Raw genomic sequence first — 17,313 nt, 5'->3', positions numbered from 1 at the left:
ATTCACTTTAAGTAGACCTTTTATTTTTAAAAAAACTAGTTTTTAACAAATGAAAATACAGCTATTATTGACAGCTCTGTACTCCCAGGTCTTCCTGCACAGATGGTGAGGACAGTGCATTAATGCACAGCTCTGGACATCAGTGGAATACATTCTTCTGTTCTGCCCTTCAAGACAGGGCTCAGGTCAGGGTTCTTATGGTCATATTCCTCATCATAGCTGGCTGGAAAATGTGTAGTAAGCTGGGAACATCAGCTTCATTCTTATTTGCTTCCTGGCCCAAACTGGTCTTGAGTGCTGTGCAGAATTAAACAGCAGACATGTTTCTTGCAGGATGCCTCAGTGCAATTCAAACTTGCTGGCATCTGTGTGAAAGTGATGGCAAATCTGCTGGGTCAGATTTCAATGCCACTGAACTTGCTGAAGGTTCAGCAGTGTTTTCAGTAGGGCCAGGATTTCCCCCCCCCCCTTTTTACATGCAAGCTGGAGGGGTTTGTTCAGCAAATGATTAGTGAATGCTGGGAATCAAATGTGAAGTTTTGATGCTGCTTTTAGAGCCCTGGTCCTTGAGATGATTTTTGATCCCTTTTGCTTACACTGCACTGATTTTTATTGAGCCAAAGGGAGTTCATTTATTTTGTTTTCTCCAATGGTTCTGCTGTAAAATGTTCCCACTAAAAGTCAGTGAATTGTCAGCTGCAAGTATTGAGATGATGCAATGAAGGACTGCAGTGCCTTAATTTCCAATGATTTATTTTTGAGTTTGTAATTTTAGATGAAATTAAACTAACCATAAGGAGAAAAGTGTTGAGGAGAAACATGCATTTTATTGTAAGATAGTATGCCTACTAAATATAAGTGAACAAGAGGCAAAACTAACTGTGTGACATACTTCTGACTTGTGACTCTCTAACTATGAAGAATTTTGGAGAAAAATCTCATTCAGTTTCCCTTCAGGATTCATACAGCAATTAGGTCATAGCCTGGGATAAATTACTTAGATAACTTTGTCCCTTCTCAGCTTTTTTAAAAACCCTTGGCCTATTGCAGAACAAGATCAGGATTACCAAAGGAGTTTGTGAAGGAAAACCTCCTTGCAAAGGTGCTCTGTTTCAATTTTAATTCTAAGGGGTTAATTAGAAGGGGAAGCAGCCCCTTGCATCTCACAAAATGAGTTCTTCCACTGTGTTCTCTCCTACCTTGAAAAGAGAAAAAAACACAGGCAACCACAGTTTTCCCTCTAAATAGCACTGTCAGCTCAGGTACCTTTTCTGTTTGCTTTTGGGTGCCCGAAGCACTCGTCCGTTCAAGGGACTGCTCAGCCTCATCCGCCTCCTTGCACTTCTGTTCATAGGTCTTCTTTGACTGCATTGAAATGAAATCACAGGTGAGGGGCTGGGTTAGGGAGTGAGTCTGGGTTGTCTCCAGCATGATGTTCTAAGCATTTTCTGCTTTGCAGTCTGAGAGAGCAAATCAGTGTTCAAGTCTGGGCAACAGAAAAAATCCCAATAACACTGTAAGGTGATAGAAAAATAGAACTGAAAAATTGGGGTGGGGGCTGGCAGCATAAATTTGGTCCTGTTCCTGCAGCCCTGAGGTTATTTGCTTTGTACAATAGCAACCAGGTCACTGCAGGGATGGTCATGAATACGCAGGCAGCACAACACCAGCAATTCATCAGGCACCTGCCCAAGCTACAGTGTAGGGACAGGATTAGGAGGCCACATTTTCAGGGTGCCGGTGGCAATGGGTTGTCACTTTCACAGTGTGACTTGGACCATCTGCCTAAGGTCAGAGTGTTGCCTCCCCCATTGCTCCAAGCTGTGAGACAGAGCCAGCACCCCATAGGTAACAGTCTCAGTGTAGTCCTCTGAAGCAAAAGAAATCTTTATTTATGCTGAAAGACCTCCATGTTGTAGAGATTCACTTAGAGCACCATGTTTAAATAAAAATTGCCACTACAGTTCCATCTGTAGCACTGAGGAGTCTGTAATTGCTTTTCTTTAGTGGTAGTTTCCCACTGGAAACCAAAACCAGCTTGTCTGCAGTTCCTGTGCCTGCAATCTTTCCAGCTGGAGAGGTTTCCTTGTGTTCCCAAGATTCCTTCATGGTTTTAAAAAATTTCTGTTTATGCAGACTGAGAATTTGCATTTGCTCCTGTAACTGTCCTTGCCTAACCATCCCATCCAGTTTGACCTGAGGCATTGCTCATTCCACATCGACTTCCTCAGAATTTGTTTTGGAATCTCTTCAGCACATGCAGCAGGGAAAGTGGCATCCCCCTCACAGCAGGAATCTCATCCTCACAGTCTGTCTTGCACACTTACACATGCTTGACCTTTCCTTAAATATAGGTACAGATGGTACAGATTCCACCCTGTCTCAAACTGGGACCAGTTTGCATCAGGAAACCAGCAGAAACCACCTCTCTTACCTCCATTGTTTTTTTATAGAGGGACAACTTGCTCTTGTGCACGCGCTCCATTGCAGACTCGTACTGTAAGAAACAGACAGCAGTAAGCATTTTTTACTTGGGACTTCTTTCTCCCCTTTTTAGTGACAGGATTAGGAAAGCAATTTTCAAGGCCTTTTTATATGCCACATGCCCGTGGGGAAAAATTACTTCACTTTATAAATGACAGGTTTCTAAGTGATACAGAGAATAGCAAAGTGCTAGGTAAAGAAATAATCCAAGAGAATTCTGCTTCAGTGGTTTCCATTAATAGCAGAGAGGATGTAGATCTTAATTGTCTTCCTTTTTTTTTCTCTCTCTTAAGGAGATTAAAGAGTGTAACACCCAGTCACAGTGCCCATCAGCTCTGCCAGCAGAGTTCCTTCATTGGCTCAAGAGCTTGATCCTACGTCTTTGGAAATAAAGCCACTGTCTTAACCACAGGGGCAAGAGTAGTTGTTCATTTTAAACACAGACAATCCCTGTGTAATTTACATTCCATTGCTTCTGGCATCTTTATGCTTGATGTGTTTTGATTTCCACATTGTCATCTGGTCAGCATTGGAAGGACAGTGCTGAATTCTCTTTTATGTCTCAGCCTTATGTGACAGTGAGATATGCTCCTAGTTGGCAGCATATGGGCTCCTTCAGTGGGACTTGTGGTCCTTTAATCTTTATATCCTGCTCCAGCAAAACTCTCTCCAGGGTTACCCAGCCCCTTGCTTCACATTGAGCTAAACAGCACAGTCCTTAGAGCAGCAATGGTGGAACATAGATCACAGAATTTTGGAAGTTTACCAGAAGTACTGACACCATCTAGCATGTGTAATGCTGACTTCCTCACAGCCATGGAGATAAAAGCTTGCATAAAACTCCAAAGACATTTTCCCTTTTCCAAGGCCCCTCTGTTTCCATTGAGTTACAGGCTTTCTGTTTTCAGCAGGAGAGAGCCCCTCTCTGTAAATCCTAGGGGTAAGGCGTGTGTCTGAAGGGGAGGAATACAAAGCTGATGAGCTACATGCACTCTGGCTGTCTTTATATTCCTTAGCTATGGTAAGGTGTATAAATCATCAGATTGCTGTGGACCTCAGCTCTCAGTAGCAGCACTGATTTTATTCACTTTCGTATTCAAGTTTCTCTGTGATTCCAAGTTCCTGTGTGTCAGAGTGGTGGTAGAAACAAGATTTCTGTGGCATGGACTTAGCAGACAACTGAATATTTCAGTTTGCTCCTCCATCAATCAGTGCTTTAAGTGTTAAATGTCTGTCCCATCTTTGTCCTCAACCCCAGAGAAGGTCTAAGAGAGACCACTGTTGTCTCTTGAGGCCTATTTTACAAGAGACTTAGAGCCTGATAAGATCACCAGAAGGGATTAAGTGGCCTTAAATCCCTTTATAATAATGAATTATTATACAACGTCAGTGAGATGCGATTTATTCCATGTGTTTGTAATTCAGCACATATTGGTGTTGTATACAGCATGATATTAATTTACTTCTATGTTTTTAAGTGTTTCTGTTACCCCTTTACTTAAGTGCATGTTGGGGATCATGCAGGATCATACCAAAGAAAGCCAATTAGCAAGGGTATAAAAAAAAAGTACAGAAGGATTAAGTTCTTATAGGAGTGATAATAGTATCTGCAGATACACTGGGGCTATTTTATTTCCAGCTGGGATCAGAAAAAGATTTTCTACCACAGTTTAGTGCATTGAGTGAAGAGGGCACACTGGGCATGTTTTATCATCTTTGCAGTATTCACAGTCTGGCTGGACAGAGGTCATCAGCATGGGCTGCTGACTCATTGTGTTTCAGCATTGCCCGACTTCCTCACCTTTTTTCTTTGCTCCTTCTGTCTTTCTCGGAACTCCTCTATTCCTTTCAGTTCATCCTTCAGCATTGCTGCCAGCTGGATATGAGAGTTTCCAACACTTTCGATTTCTAAAGCAAATCAAAATACATAAACAGTCAGTGGAGAGGCTTTTAAATATGAAGCCGCATTTTTCAGATCTTTCTGGGATGTGGCTGCTATATGACCTGTCATGGAGGGAGCAGCCTTAAAAAAGGCCCCCCAGAAATGTTGAGCTTCCTCACCCAGGTTCCAAAACCACCAAGTTCTAAATTCACCAGCTGCTTTTTGAATTAGAGTTTGTATTTGAGCAGCAGGTTCCCTGTCCTGTTGGCTGTGCTGGTGTTGCATTCTCTGTGTGAAAGGTTTGCATTCAGCCTTGGGCACATCTAGAAAATGTGCTGGTTTGATGTCAGTGGCTGGCAGAAGAGGGAACAGAGCTGATGTTTTGCTAGTTAATCCAATTAAAAATAACTTGAGGAACAAGCCATTTTCTTTGACACCGGAGGGTGGATTGAGTGCACAGCCTTAGAGGACTCCCCGTGGGTGTCCTTTCTCCTCCACTCTCCACACAACAGACTGGGATAGAAGAGCTGGAAATAGAAGGGGGAAGAAAGGGGATGAAAGACCCCAGAAGTTTGAAAGGAAGATACAAATACTTACGCTGCTTGAGCCTCTCAAATGCTGCCTTCAGTGTGCTGTGAGGCAGAAACAAATGCACTTGGTTAATACAGGTTCCTAAGCATGGATTGTGAATCCAGAGTAAAACCCCTACCCTCAGAATTTCAAACGTACACATAGAGATAAAACTCTTAATAATCTCATAATGGAAGTTGACCATGCTAACAAGCACAATAGCAGCAATCTGTTACCATCAGGAAATGCAATAAAATGCTCCATGAAGCAAGGAATCACACTATTGCTTATGTGCATCCTCTTTTTTTAATCCCACTCTATCTGTGACTGAACGTTAGCAGACGTTTCCCTGTTCTTCCACCTTGCCAATGAATCATAGAATCATAGAATGGTCAAGGGGAATTGAGTTTTGGAGCAGTAGTCTAAAGGGTAGAATTAAACCAGCTCTACCCTCTGTCTTAAATGCAGCACCAGCAAATTTTTCCTCCTCGGTCCTTCCTCCTCCAAGCCAGAGCAGCTCAGCTCTGCAGCATCCTCTGTATCACGCTTTCTGAGCACCCCCATGTGGTACAGCTTGTTCTGCTTCAAAAAGACTGAGAAACGGTGCAGAGAGCCTATGGAGGCTCTGATTCCTGATGCTCCCAGGGTTTTCTGCATCCCAGAAGCACAGCCTGAATAAACCATGCTGGGTAAACCATCAGGCCTGGGTGCTGGGCTGAGGCAGAGAGGTGAGCAAAAAGAGACACCCCACTTCTCATCCGGTCTTGTTGGCCAGCTTGACTCCATTTTAAGAAAGCAGTGAGCAGAGAAGTGACAGGAGAGAAAAGAGCACAGTCTGTAAGAGGCATTTTCAACTTAAGAATTTACTCTGGCTCCCAGTTTGCAGGCTGGCACAGCATTTGTATACACATCAGCCAGGCCTGTGGTGTTTTGGAGTTTTTTCAGATTTAGAAATCATCTCTTCGAGAGCCCTGAAGGAAACAATTCTGGGATCTCCATGGTGCCCTGGTCTACCCCATGTGGCTGCAGATGGGTTTTTTAAAGGGGAAAACCCTTTTAATGAAGACCTTAAAATCTCCTGGCTACTAGGAGAGCCCAGAAGAGGATGCAGATCACTTCCCAGCCATGTGTGGCTGCAGATGGGTAGGGAAATCCCCCATCTCTTGGGCTATTTCAGGAGTCTTAAGAGACACATGAAGGTTTCTAATTGCCCTGTGTTAATTTAGTCTGGACATCTGTTTCCTAATCAAAGCTTGCTCTCCCAGTAGCAAAGCTGCTTTGCCAGGCATGAGAAAAAATGCAGAGATGAGGAACAAGGCTGGCCCTGGCCCTGTGATAACTGCTTTGCAGTCCACTTCCAAATCTGAATTTGTAGAAATATAAGGGGAAAACTTCTGGCCAAGAAAATACAAGTATTGAGCTAACTTTGGTTCTTTCAATGCAGTTTCCTGTGGTGAATTTCCTGACATAAACCAGAAAAAAAATAATCAGTATTTTGCAGAATTGTCATAGTAATACTTCAGCATTTTAAAGGTCTGTTTTGCAAAAACAAAAATGAGTCTAGTGTGAAATGTTGATGGCAGCTAAGGTTCCACAACAAAAATGTAACAAACAATATTGTTTCCAGCTACGTCAATTAAAAGCTTAAAATCAAGAGATAAATTGAATTTCATCAGCAGAGATATTTTTGTCACCTAAAAAGCTTAATGGATTATTTTGAAATAATTAATATATACAAGGAATAAAATTAACATTTTTAAATGTGGATTTTCCAGTAGGAGGTGGGGAATGTGCTAACAACTTTATGCCTGAAATAGGCAAATACTGGAATTTAAGAAATAGAGGATACTTGCAAGCTGCACATACTGTTTGCATGCTGTGTTGATCTGTTGTTCCCAGAGTTGTTTTTTTTTTCTTTTCCATTGGTGATTTGGGTTCTGCAAAGGCTAGCAAAACTGCAGTAACAGATACTGAAAAATAGTGCTTTCTCAGTACATGTCAAGGACAAAACAAAAGCAATTTGCTCCTTTTTTAGTTTCCAGGCATCTGAGCTACCCGAGTAGATCATGATCATAATCCATAGATGAAGCTTTCTCCTTTTTGCTGGCTCCCTGTAGGGATGAGTCTGTCTTCTGGTATAATAATGCATCTGGTGATGAGATGGAGAGAGACCAATTTGCCCTCTCCATGGTCTCTAATAGGTATTTCAGAAAGCTCTGGACTTTTGCTCCTAGTATGAAAGATTTGTCCAGCCAGTTCCCTAGCTGGTGACTGGGGCAAGGCCACAGTCCATAAGTAGATCAAAATAGACTTTAAGCCATTTCCTTCCTTATTTTTATAACAATTTTCTAAAATCAGTGAAAATCCCTCATCCTTATGTGGCTTAAGGGAGTAGCAAATATCTCGTTGTGCCAAGTAATATGGGGGAGAGAAGAAATAAATCACATTTTGACCCATGGATCCACCAGGTATTCCTTCACCTCTGGGCTGCAGGGATGTGCTGGCTGCAGCAGCAGTGCTCTAGATGAGCTCCTTGGGTTAGATGCTGTGATTAGATCAGTGAAACTCCTCATTTCAGTGCTTTGGAGGGTTTAATGGAAGCAACTTGAATAGCAGACATCCAAGTGAGTTTTAATTTTGTCTGTGCTGTTCTGTATGTACAGTACCTGTTCCCTGTTCCTTCTGTGTGGCCTTGGCTTGCTGATAGAATTGATAAGGGGGTTATTCTGAAGCATCCAAAGTGAAGATGTCTCATGAACCCTTGAAAAAATTTGATCCTCTGAGTATATGACACCACTTAGTATTGTGGTAGTAATTTAATTTTTTGTTTGTTCTGTGGCAAAACTAGAAAACCTGGGATTAAAAATAATTAGAGTTAACTGAAAAAAAATGCAGTTTACCTCTTTGTTTGTTTGTTTGCTCATCTTTGACATCCCTGTCAATTCTCTAGCACTGTTAAACCTCTTCAGGTAACAGCACATCCTTCCCTTTGGGCACCTCTGTGTGGAGCCTCCTGCAGGCGCCTCATTGAAAAAGCCTCGGACACAAATTTCCAGTGTATGTTAAACGATTCCCCCTTGGACATTTAGAGATTGGATTTGTCAAAAGGAATTTCTGCTGGAAACAGGACTGACAATGAATCCGGGTAAGGGGGACCAGAGAGAGCCTGTGCAACAGCCACTCTGCAGCAAATTGTGGTGATTTTTGCCATCTAGTGGCTGAAATGTTTTTGCCGTGTTGTGGCATCCCCTCCCCTGGCTGCTGCAGTCTCCTGTGCCCGGGTACAGCCGAACTGGGCTGATCTTGCAAAATCTGTACGTTTCAGTGTTTGTTTTTTCCAGTGTTGGGGGAGAAGGAGAACAGCAGAGCTTTCAGAGGAACAGGGGAAGCAAGAGGAGAAGCTCATTAAAATAACACTCCCCCACTGCTTAGCATTTTGCTCTGTAGATTGCAAAAAAATACTTTCCAAAGAGAACTTAAACCAAGTTTACCCAGCAAAGCTGAAAAGGGAGCCCAGTCTCTATAGAGTACTGACCACCAGTCCCTATGGGTCTCCTCTAACCAGAGGAACACTTAAAGAATGCATCACTAAAGGGATTGGCTCCCACAATAATCTGTGCCCTGCTTTCAAGGCAGCGTCCCCTGGGTTTGAGCAGAGGTGCCTTGTTTGACACTCAGAGGGATAGGCATGAGGAGTAGTGAGGAAGTGCTGCATCTCCTCATAAATCCGTTTTACTCCATGTGCAAAAAATCATGTTAGAGTTGGTTAGGGAGGGGGATTTGACTGGAACAGCATGGGACGACAGCACTTCAAGGGAACTCATCCTGGCTGCTGTGTTTGCTTTCTCTCCATTTTTGGACCTTGATTTGGCTGGAGAACTGGGCTGTTGCTAGAGAGAGGCTGCACTGGGTGGTCCTCTGTGACACAAGGACCAACAGGAAATGTACTGTAGATAGAGCTCCAGTCTCTTCAATGAAATAGTCATCAGAAACTGAGTTTCATGGCATCAGAGATGTAATGAGCAGAGCTCAATCAGTAGCAGTGCTCAGGTCACTTATGTACACTGTTTCACCACACTTTTGCAACCGAAGGCTTGATGGTTTGGGCATTTATTTGTTTGTTTTTTTCCAGTACTTTGTCTTTCCACTCAGTTAGGGACTGGTTTAAATGAGTAATTTGAAGAGTCCCTTCTGTAAAGCATCGTGTACAGAGGAAGGTAAAATAGGCTCTTCTAACCAGAAAACCACAGCTCTTTTAAAATTTTCTTTCTTTTTTATCTTTTCATGGTGAATAGAAGTGTGAAATAACCCCACCTTCCTTTCTTGTAGGTTTCCATTTTAACAGCAACATGATCTACAATGTTTTGTTCTCACTGTAATTTTATTCTTTCTGAAACTGAGAGAAGCCTCTCCCAGATTAACTCTGCTGATCACTTGCCAGCTGTCCTATAACCCCTTTGCCTCCAGTAACTTAGGTCCTGGTATGAAACCAACCCCATACCAGTCTGCCCTGAGGCCACGGATAACATCTGCCTTTGCTCCTGCCACACAGGGAGTTTTTTCAATTGCATTTTCCCCAACATTTCTTTCTGTGAAGCACCATGGTGGTAGCAAAATGTGGGGGAAACAAGTTCAGAAGCATTTACACCTGGGACTTCCTCTGCAACAACAACAAAAAAACAAACAAAACCAAACAGAAACACCAAAAATAGAGAAAATAAGGGGGAGTTGCAGAGGTAGCAGGGAGCTAACTAAGTCACTACCAAATCCTAAGCCAGGCACATAGCAGATTATTTCACATAACAATCGTGTCTAGCATTGCTTAGTGGGAATGTGGTGAAAACGTTGAAGGAATAATTTTGATGGGATATTTTATGTTCTCAGAGAAGCTATAAACAGAAAGCAAAACCACTCAGGGCAACTGGAAGGACTCCTGCACATGTCCCAGCTGTGATGTCAATTCTAAGCCACAGAGCAGCAGTTTTTCCCTAACCATGAGAGTCCCAATTTCTGTCTGTCTGAATTAGTGCCAGGCAGGGAGCAGAAGCAGCTGTAGCAGCTCTTGCAAGAGGCTGCACTGCAGCAGGCAGGGCTCAGAGTCAGGTTGGGTGTAACTGGTCTTCCATGAAAGCAGCAACAAATGTGGTGGGCTCTTCCTAGCCTTGTGGTGTGTCTGCCTATGTTTTTGCCCCTGGTCCATGATGTTTTCAGGTACTTTTTAGAAGTGGAAGCAGCCCCAGAGTGAATGGGAAGGAGGCTGCATCCTCACTCCCAAAGCTGATTACAGAGGGCATGGACACATCGCCCTAGGCTTCCTAGAGCAGGGGAAGCAAATAGAAGGGCATTTCATATGCCTTCTGTTCCCTGTAAATCTGTGTCTGTAGACTATAAGTTAGCCCCCTGGTGATTCCAGAAAGATGTATGCTAATCAAATCAAATGATAAAACAATCAAAACAACTTTTGTATCTTTGCCATCAGACTAAATTTCCTTCTCTCTCTTTGAAAGAGAGCAGCACTACTCAAAAACACCTATTCTTGTCACCAGAGACCTTATTTAGGTAGAATTTAACCAGAAGTTAGGTCTTTCAGAGTATGCACTTGAGTCCAGTTTCACAGTGGCTTGGAAGTTCAAAGTCCAAGTGTATAAATCTGTGAGGGTTCAGAACGTTTAAGTGGAGAACAACTAACTACTGAAGGATGTGACCTTCCAAAATGGCTTTTAGCTTCGGTTCAAAAAAGTCTGCTTTTTGTGAATAACACACTGGATTCTGTGTATTATGTGACAGACACACTATATTTATACCCAGGAAGCAGCAATTGGGATTTTGTTACAGATGCCCTCACCTCACACTCACTGAAATATTCTATTTCAGGCTTTGCAGAGAAGGGCAGAGGAGACACAGGCTTGAAGAAACTACCCTGTCTCAAGGTCTGAAGGAAATGGTAGTGGGAAAGAGGGAAGAAAAAAGAAGGAAATCATATACATGGGAAAAGAGAAGCTGAGCAAATGCCAAAAATAGCCGTTGTCAAGACAAGGCAGAATTTAACTAGCTACCGTGTGTGTTTATATCAGTTACTCTGCAGAAAAACTGAGTTCCCAGGGGCTCTATTTCAGCTGAAGCTAAGGCTGTCTCTGAAAAGCAGGCTCTGTACTATACTCTGTTTTCATGTTGTTCTGCAGAAGAGTTGCCCAAAGCTACTGCATGGAAACTCCCAGTCACCTTGCAGCCTGAGAGGTGTTTCCTCTGACAGGCACGAGCTCTGCTGAGGATCATCTCTGGTGTGTAGAGATGTCCTCACTGCATGCTGTGCTGCCAGCAGATACTTGCAGACTTGATCTCTGTAACTCAGCTGAAAATCCCCAGCTGCTCTGCATCCTTTCCCACGTGTGCAACACAGAACACAGAGAGTACAAAACCATTCTGCAGGTTAAACTTCATGACTTGGTGGTTCCCTCTCCTCTGCTGGCTGCTGGTCTAACCTGGTATTTGCCAAGAACACATGGCTGGAGCTTGGTAATCATCTTTCTCATCATTTCTTTTTCAATTAGAGACTATGAAATAGTGATTCAGTTTTAATTCTTTTTAATTAAAAAAGTGGGATAACAGGACTTTGAAATTAGTATAAGAGTAGGAATTGAGATGTTTTTAAAATTTATTTTATCCCTGGCTTCCAATAGATGACTTCCAGAGCTCCATTTCTGTGCAGCATCCATCCTTCTACCTGGAGTGCTGCCATCCTGGTGCCTTGCCCACTCCTCAAAGACTTCCCTGCCCTTTCCTAGGGGCAGCCCTCTCAAGAGGAACATTTTCAACTGATATTTTCTCATGCTCCCCCCGAATACCTTTTCTCCTCCCAGCTTGACAGCTACCTGTATTCCCAGGCACAGCCTGCCTCTGACTGTGCTGGTACATCCAGGTGATCCTCATAATCCTGCCCTCTTCTGCTTTTCCCTTGGGATCTTGTGTCGGGGACACAAGATTAGACTGAGGTGATTTTGATCTGAGCTTGTGTGGACCTTTTTGCAGCCTGGCACTGAGATTGGAGTCCGTGCATACGTGCATACATAAAAGTAGAATGAACTCACCAAGTCCTATAGCTGCTGCTGAGTTTGAGCTGTGTCATGGGTTGGAAAGAGGGCATCTTCCTGCCCCAGAAGTAGCAGTAACACTCAAGGCAAGGGCAAGCAGCCAGAATGCTGGAATTTCCTTGAATCCAGCTGGACTTCTGGATGATTTTATTCTTTGGCTGTTGGGCAGCACTTACGAGGAACTTATATTTCTTGAGCTGGAAGCTGGAGTGTTTGTTGGCCGTGGCCGTGGTAACCAGCACCAGCTTCTTGTAGAAACACTGTATTTGTGTTGGTTTGTTGGGTTTTTTTTAAATAAAAAGGTGTTGTGGGACATCTACCTCACTGCAGTATGGCAGCCTCACTGATTTTAGTTTTGTTGGAAGTTTTCCTACAGCTGCAGGCTGGCCATGGCCATCTCCAATGCTGGTTTGAAAAAGAAGAGTGAGGACCTCTCTGAAGCTGTCACACCTCTAGTGGCACTGCTAAAAACGTGTCCCCTGATGGCTCTCAGGTCCAAATGATACCTCACATTTCTTGTGCTCTGGGATCTGCACGTAGAGACACAACACTGTCCCCTTTTCCCGGGTCACTGGGTTGTATCACTGCTGATGCTGAGCAGTGAAGTGTCCTGGGAGTTCTCCAGCAGAGGAGCTGGAACAGTGCTGAGGGCACAAGCACTGGAGGGCTTGCACTGGGACAAGCACTGTCCTATACAGGACAGAAACCTGATGCCTGCTGTCACCTAGATTTTCCTCAAAGCAATGGGCAGTGGTCCTAGAGTTGCTGTTACATTTCAGTGAGCCTTCCCTACTGTCTTTGAGTCAGCAACATATTTCTTCATCTGAGTCTTTCAGTAAATAAATACGGGCAGTTGGATCTATTTATACAGTTAGTTGAGTTCAGCAATTTGTTCTAGCTGAAGTAAAAGTCTGAGGGAGAAGTGAAGAGCCTGAAAAAATGTTGAAATAGGTTTTTTTTCTTTGATTTAAAACTAGAAACTCTTACAACATAGGGGAGACTTGGGAGAAAACTTTTCCACAGTGATGGCCACTACCCCCAGAAGTGTGCCACAGCCTTCTCCCCATTTGCCTGTATTTACTCATCAGGCTTGTTTCATGCCAGTCCTCTGACTCCTTAAACAACCAGAGGATGCTCAGCTACAGAAAGCAAAAGTTTCCTCTCTCTGCTTCAGAACAGGTACAGTGATACATTTACTCTCACAAAAATATCAGCACAAAGCTGGTTGCTTCCTAGACCAGGTATGGGTTTACAGCAACCTGTAAAGCAGCTCTGCAGTGGGCTGTGTTGGTGTGCTCAGCCTCCTCTCTCTGCCAGCCTAGAAAATGGCTGGATCAAAATGGAGATTGGCCCATGTCCAAACTTCCTCCAACTTGAGGGGAACTTGGATCCATATCCCAATTCTGGGACTTGGCTCTGCCTCTAAATAAAGCTCTTACAATGTCTTTAGGAAAGGCCAAACCCCTGAATTAGCCCCTAAGTGACAGAAGAGCAGCCAAAGCTCTGTTTCTGTACAGATTTGCTCTGCCTGTCCTGCATTACCAGTAAAGAAATTTAGTTGGAGCCCTTCATTTATCCTAGGATGCTGATCTTAGCCTTTGGTTTGGGACAGAGCTCTCCATCCTTAAACTGCTATTTTCATTTCAAAACAATTTTTCTGCTCTTTCTTTTTCTCCAGTTAGCTCTGTCAATTGACACCAAGAAGGCAGAAGCCCCAGCAACCTTTGCAGGGAATCTTGCTGTACCTCAGTGCCTTGCTCAGGGCTGAGGGAGGGATGGATGGAGGGAGCACTGGGGGAGCAGAGCCCTGAGTGTTCTCTAGACTGAGCCTCGGGGCTCCCTGCACTGCCAGGCACATGGGATAAGGCAACAGTTTTCCTGCCAGCCTGGATTTGCCACCACAGCAAGTGCTGTGGGTGAGTGCCTGGCACTTGCGTGCCGTGATGGTGCAATGCATGGGTTTGAGGTCACGTTTTCCAGTAAAATATGAACAGGAAGCCATGTTCACATTGAGAGAGAGAGAGTGATAAATCAGCATAAAGAGGAGACTGCAATTAAGAAGTGAGATACAGGATGGATGAGGGCAGCAGGCCCTAGGGATCAATAGAGCTGTTTTGTGTTTAGATTGAGGTCTTCTCTTTCAGTCTTGCCTTTTGTGACCACAGAGCTTCATTCTCTTCCACCCTATTACTGTGGTATTACTTGTTACAATAATGGCAGACTGTTTCATTACTGCTGCTACCATCAATAACAGCTGCAGTTTATCAGCAGTGCTTATTAAGTTAAATTCTGTGCCAACATATATCTTCCCCTCACAACACAATTTATAGGTGATCTAAAATAGTAATAGAGGAGACAAATATATCATTTAAATGTACTTTAGTAGTTCCATTGATTTGTCCCAAATAAAACCTTTCAAGGAGGTTTAGTTTGTATTCCTCAGCTAAGCCTTTTTCCTGCTGCAGAAACTAATTTTTGGTGTTTTTCGACTTTGGGTTTGTTCTGTCACAGCCTCCTGGTGTCCGCCCAGCTTCCCAGAATTACCAAACCACCATCCTAAACATACCCCAGCCTCTTCCTTTTTTTCACTATCACTCAGTTTGTATTTGGAAGCAAATATTAAACACTGTTACAAACCCTGGAATTTAAAAATATCTCAGTAAAGACCAACCAGCAGTTCCTAAATAGAGATTTTGTGAATCCTGCTTGAAGGATTATGTGTTCCCCCATTTTTCCTGTACTCTGTGAGTGCTGTGTAATGCACTGAAGCAAGCACCTTATAGCCCCATTAATAGTCCAAAGACTGGAGTCTGATACTGCTTCCAAAAATGCTTTCACTTGCACTAATAATAAAATAATTTCTTACTTGATTTCTGTTTGTCCTCCTGCTTTTCGGGCGATTTGAATTAGCTCTTTCCCATATCTCTCTTCTGCTTGGGCTCTGTAAAAATAAAAGTTTATTTAATCTCTCAGGAGTTAATCTCTCACATTTACACAGCCCTTGTTATTGCATCCAGGGTACAAAACCTGAGAGGCACTATTTCTTTAGTTTCTGTCTCTCCTCAATTCTAGTGCTATTGGTTAAATCTCAAATGTTTTAGGTTACCTATTTCTAGAAGAAATGAGAGATAATGAATGCCTTCTCCATAGCTCTGTTTAGACATGGATTATGTAAAATTCTGTCCCCAAGAAGTTGGATTTGGTTGGAAGAAGAGGTGTACAGAGGTGCAGTGAAGATGTTCAGGAGCAGAAAAGCCTCTAGCAAAAGAAACATAAAACATGGTATCTGACTCAACCCATTAAAAAGGAAGGCTGGGAAGGGTATGAAGAGTAGGATCCAAAGTATTTCAATTTAAATATTCATTTTAAGAGAGGTTCTGAATAAAGGGGAGCTGGGAGTATCAGGAAAAAAATCTAACTGTGACAGTTTTACAGAGGGAATGTGATGCCATGACCCACCTAATGGGGAACTGTAACTAGTGATTCAGGAAAGCAGTTCTGTTTTATGGTTAATAAAGAAATACAGTTACTTCTGTGCTGTTTTCCCCTCCCTCAGGTCTGGAAGAAATTTCTATTCTCTGTTTAAAAATAAATAAATAAACAAAAGTATTTGAACTATATCTGCAATTCCCTTTCTCCTGGACGCAAGGCCAGTGCAGCCTTGGTGTAGCTGCTAAAAACTATTGAATGGTCAGTAATAAATAATGAACAGGTAGCTTGGTGCCAGGATTGGGGGTTTGTTCTATCTTCCCACTCAACCGTGCTGTACTTTAGTATTGCTGTTTGCTGAGCTTGAGTGGTTTGATGGATGTTTCTTTCAGCTCTGCAACTGTTGGGGTGGGGCTGCTTGAGAGTCTCAGAACATCTACCCTGACTGGTCCTCTTCCTCTGCATCTGATGGCTCTGAGCTCCTCATCTTGTAGCCAGCTGTGCTGGTGGCTCTGGTGCAGTTTCACTGGATTGCAGCCACCTCCTGTGCCCTGGGGCTGCCTCTTCTGGGGACGTTCTCCCACTCCAGGGAAACTGGAGTTCCAGGCTGCTGGAATAACAGCACAGTGTACAGTTGCCAGAGGCAGGGGCAGAGGCTCTGTCCGTGGTTCCTGTGGGTCTAACTGAACACATGCAGTCAGTGAGTTGCTGTGTTTTTGTGGGGTGTCCCTATGTCACTGCTGTAGGGTTCCTCATAGAAGAATGGGGTGCAAAATATGATGACAGGCAAGACATTGGTACCACTTTGCTTTCATGTTAGATGAATGAAACTTCATGGAAGTATACTCCAGAAATCCATAATGCTGCAGAAGGAGAATCAATTTTCTTTTGATTTTAATAACAAGAAGTATTTTTGTGTCAGACACTTTGCTTTTCTCATCTTGATGCCTTTCCCACTTTCTGATACTCTTGCACACAGCTTTTAGGTTTCCCTGCGGCCATCAAGAGCTGGAACATATACTGTGTTTTAAATCTGTGTCTTTGTTCTGAAATACAACTTCCTTTCCACTTGCCAAGCCCTCAAGCTCTTCTCTGGACTGGGCAGGGGTGTGTCTGAGCAAAAGTGGAAAGCTGATCAAGTGTTAGTGTTACCAGAGCAGTCTGTGTCAGGACTCAGGGCAGCTGCTGCAAGAGTCTTTATTGAAATTGTGGCATCGAGCCCCTGACATAGGCATCCTCTAGGAACTGGAGTTCATTGCATGCTTTGATCATAGAATCATAGAAACATCTAATGGCTTGGGTTGGAAGGGACTTTAAAGATCATCCAGTTACAGCCCCTCTGCATGAGCAGGGACTCCTCCCACTAGACCAGGTTGTTGCTCCAAGCCCCATCCAACCTGGCCCTCAACACTTCCAGGGAGGGGGTCTCCTCCTAACTCATTCCCATGAATGAGATAAGGACAATATAAAATAAACCTCTTCCAGAAATAAGATAGAAATAATACCTTCTTTCTGCAGCTCAGTGTCTGCTATGGTTTTTCCTCTTCCTTCTCCCCCGTCATGCATGCACACACACACACAAACACATGGATGTGCGTGTGCTCACTCAAATGGTTTGGGGACATGCAAAAGTTCATGGAAACATTTGTTCTTGCACAGTTTTCACATCTGCAAAATGTCTGTGCATGTCTTTTTTCTTCTTTGTGCAAAGTCCTTTGTGCTTCCACCACAAACCAGCCTTCCTGAAGCCTGCAGTGTAATTCTGGTCTAAGTTATGAGTCACAAAGGAGCTATTTTAAACAGCTAAAGCCAAGCTACCATCTTGCAGATGGGACTTCAGGACTACGTGACATGCAG

At 43.4% G+C, this 17,313-nt stretch overlaps 1 protein-coding gene across 2 annotated transcripts in view; it reads right to left on the bottom strand.

The window, feature by feature from the left end:
* Positions 1-17,313, bottom strand: part of PSTPIP1 (proline-serine-threonine phosphatase interacting protein 1) — a 49,014-nt gene that overhangs the window by 12,535 nt on the left and 19,166 nt on the right. For both annotated transcript variants that reach the window (XM_030456984.1, XM_030456985.1), the window contains exons 3-7: positions 14,894-14,968; positions 4,964-4,998; positions 4,286-4,392; positions 2,435-2,497; positions 1,267-1,365 (exon numbers count right to left, since the gene is read on the bottom strand). In XM_030456984.1, coding sequence (XP_030312844.1) covers positions 1,267-1,365; positions 2,435-2,497; positions 4,286-4,392; positions 4,964-4,998; positions 14,894-14,968 — 379 coding nt within the window. The remainder of the gene's footprint in view (positions 1-1,266; positions 1,366-2,434; positions 2,498-4,285; positions 4,393-4,963; positions 4,999-14,893; positions 14,969-17,313) is intronic.

Source organism: Calypte anna, chromosome 10, assembly GCF_003957555.1.
Source record: "Calypte anna isolate BGI_N300 chromosome 10, bCalAnn1_v1.p, whole genome shotgun sequence".
In the NCBI taxonomy this organism is placed as follows: domain Eukaryota; kingdom Metazoa; phylum Chordata; class Aves; order Apodiformes; family Trochilidae; genus Calypte; species Calypte anna.
This window is presented reverse-complemented; position numbering and strand designations above follow the sequence as displayed.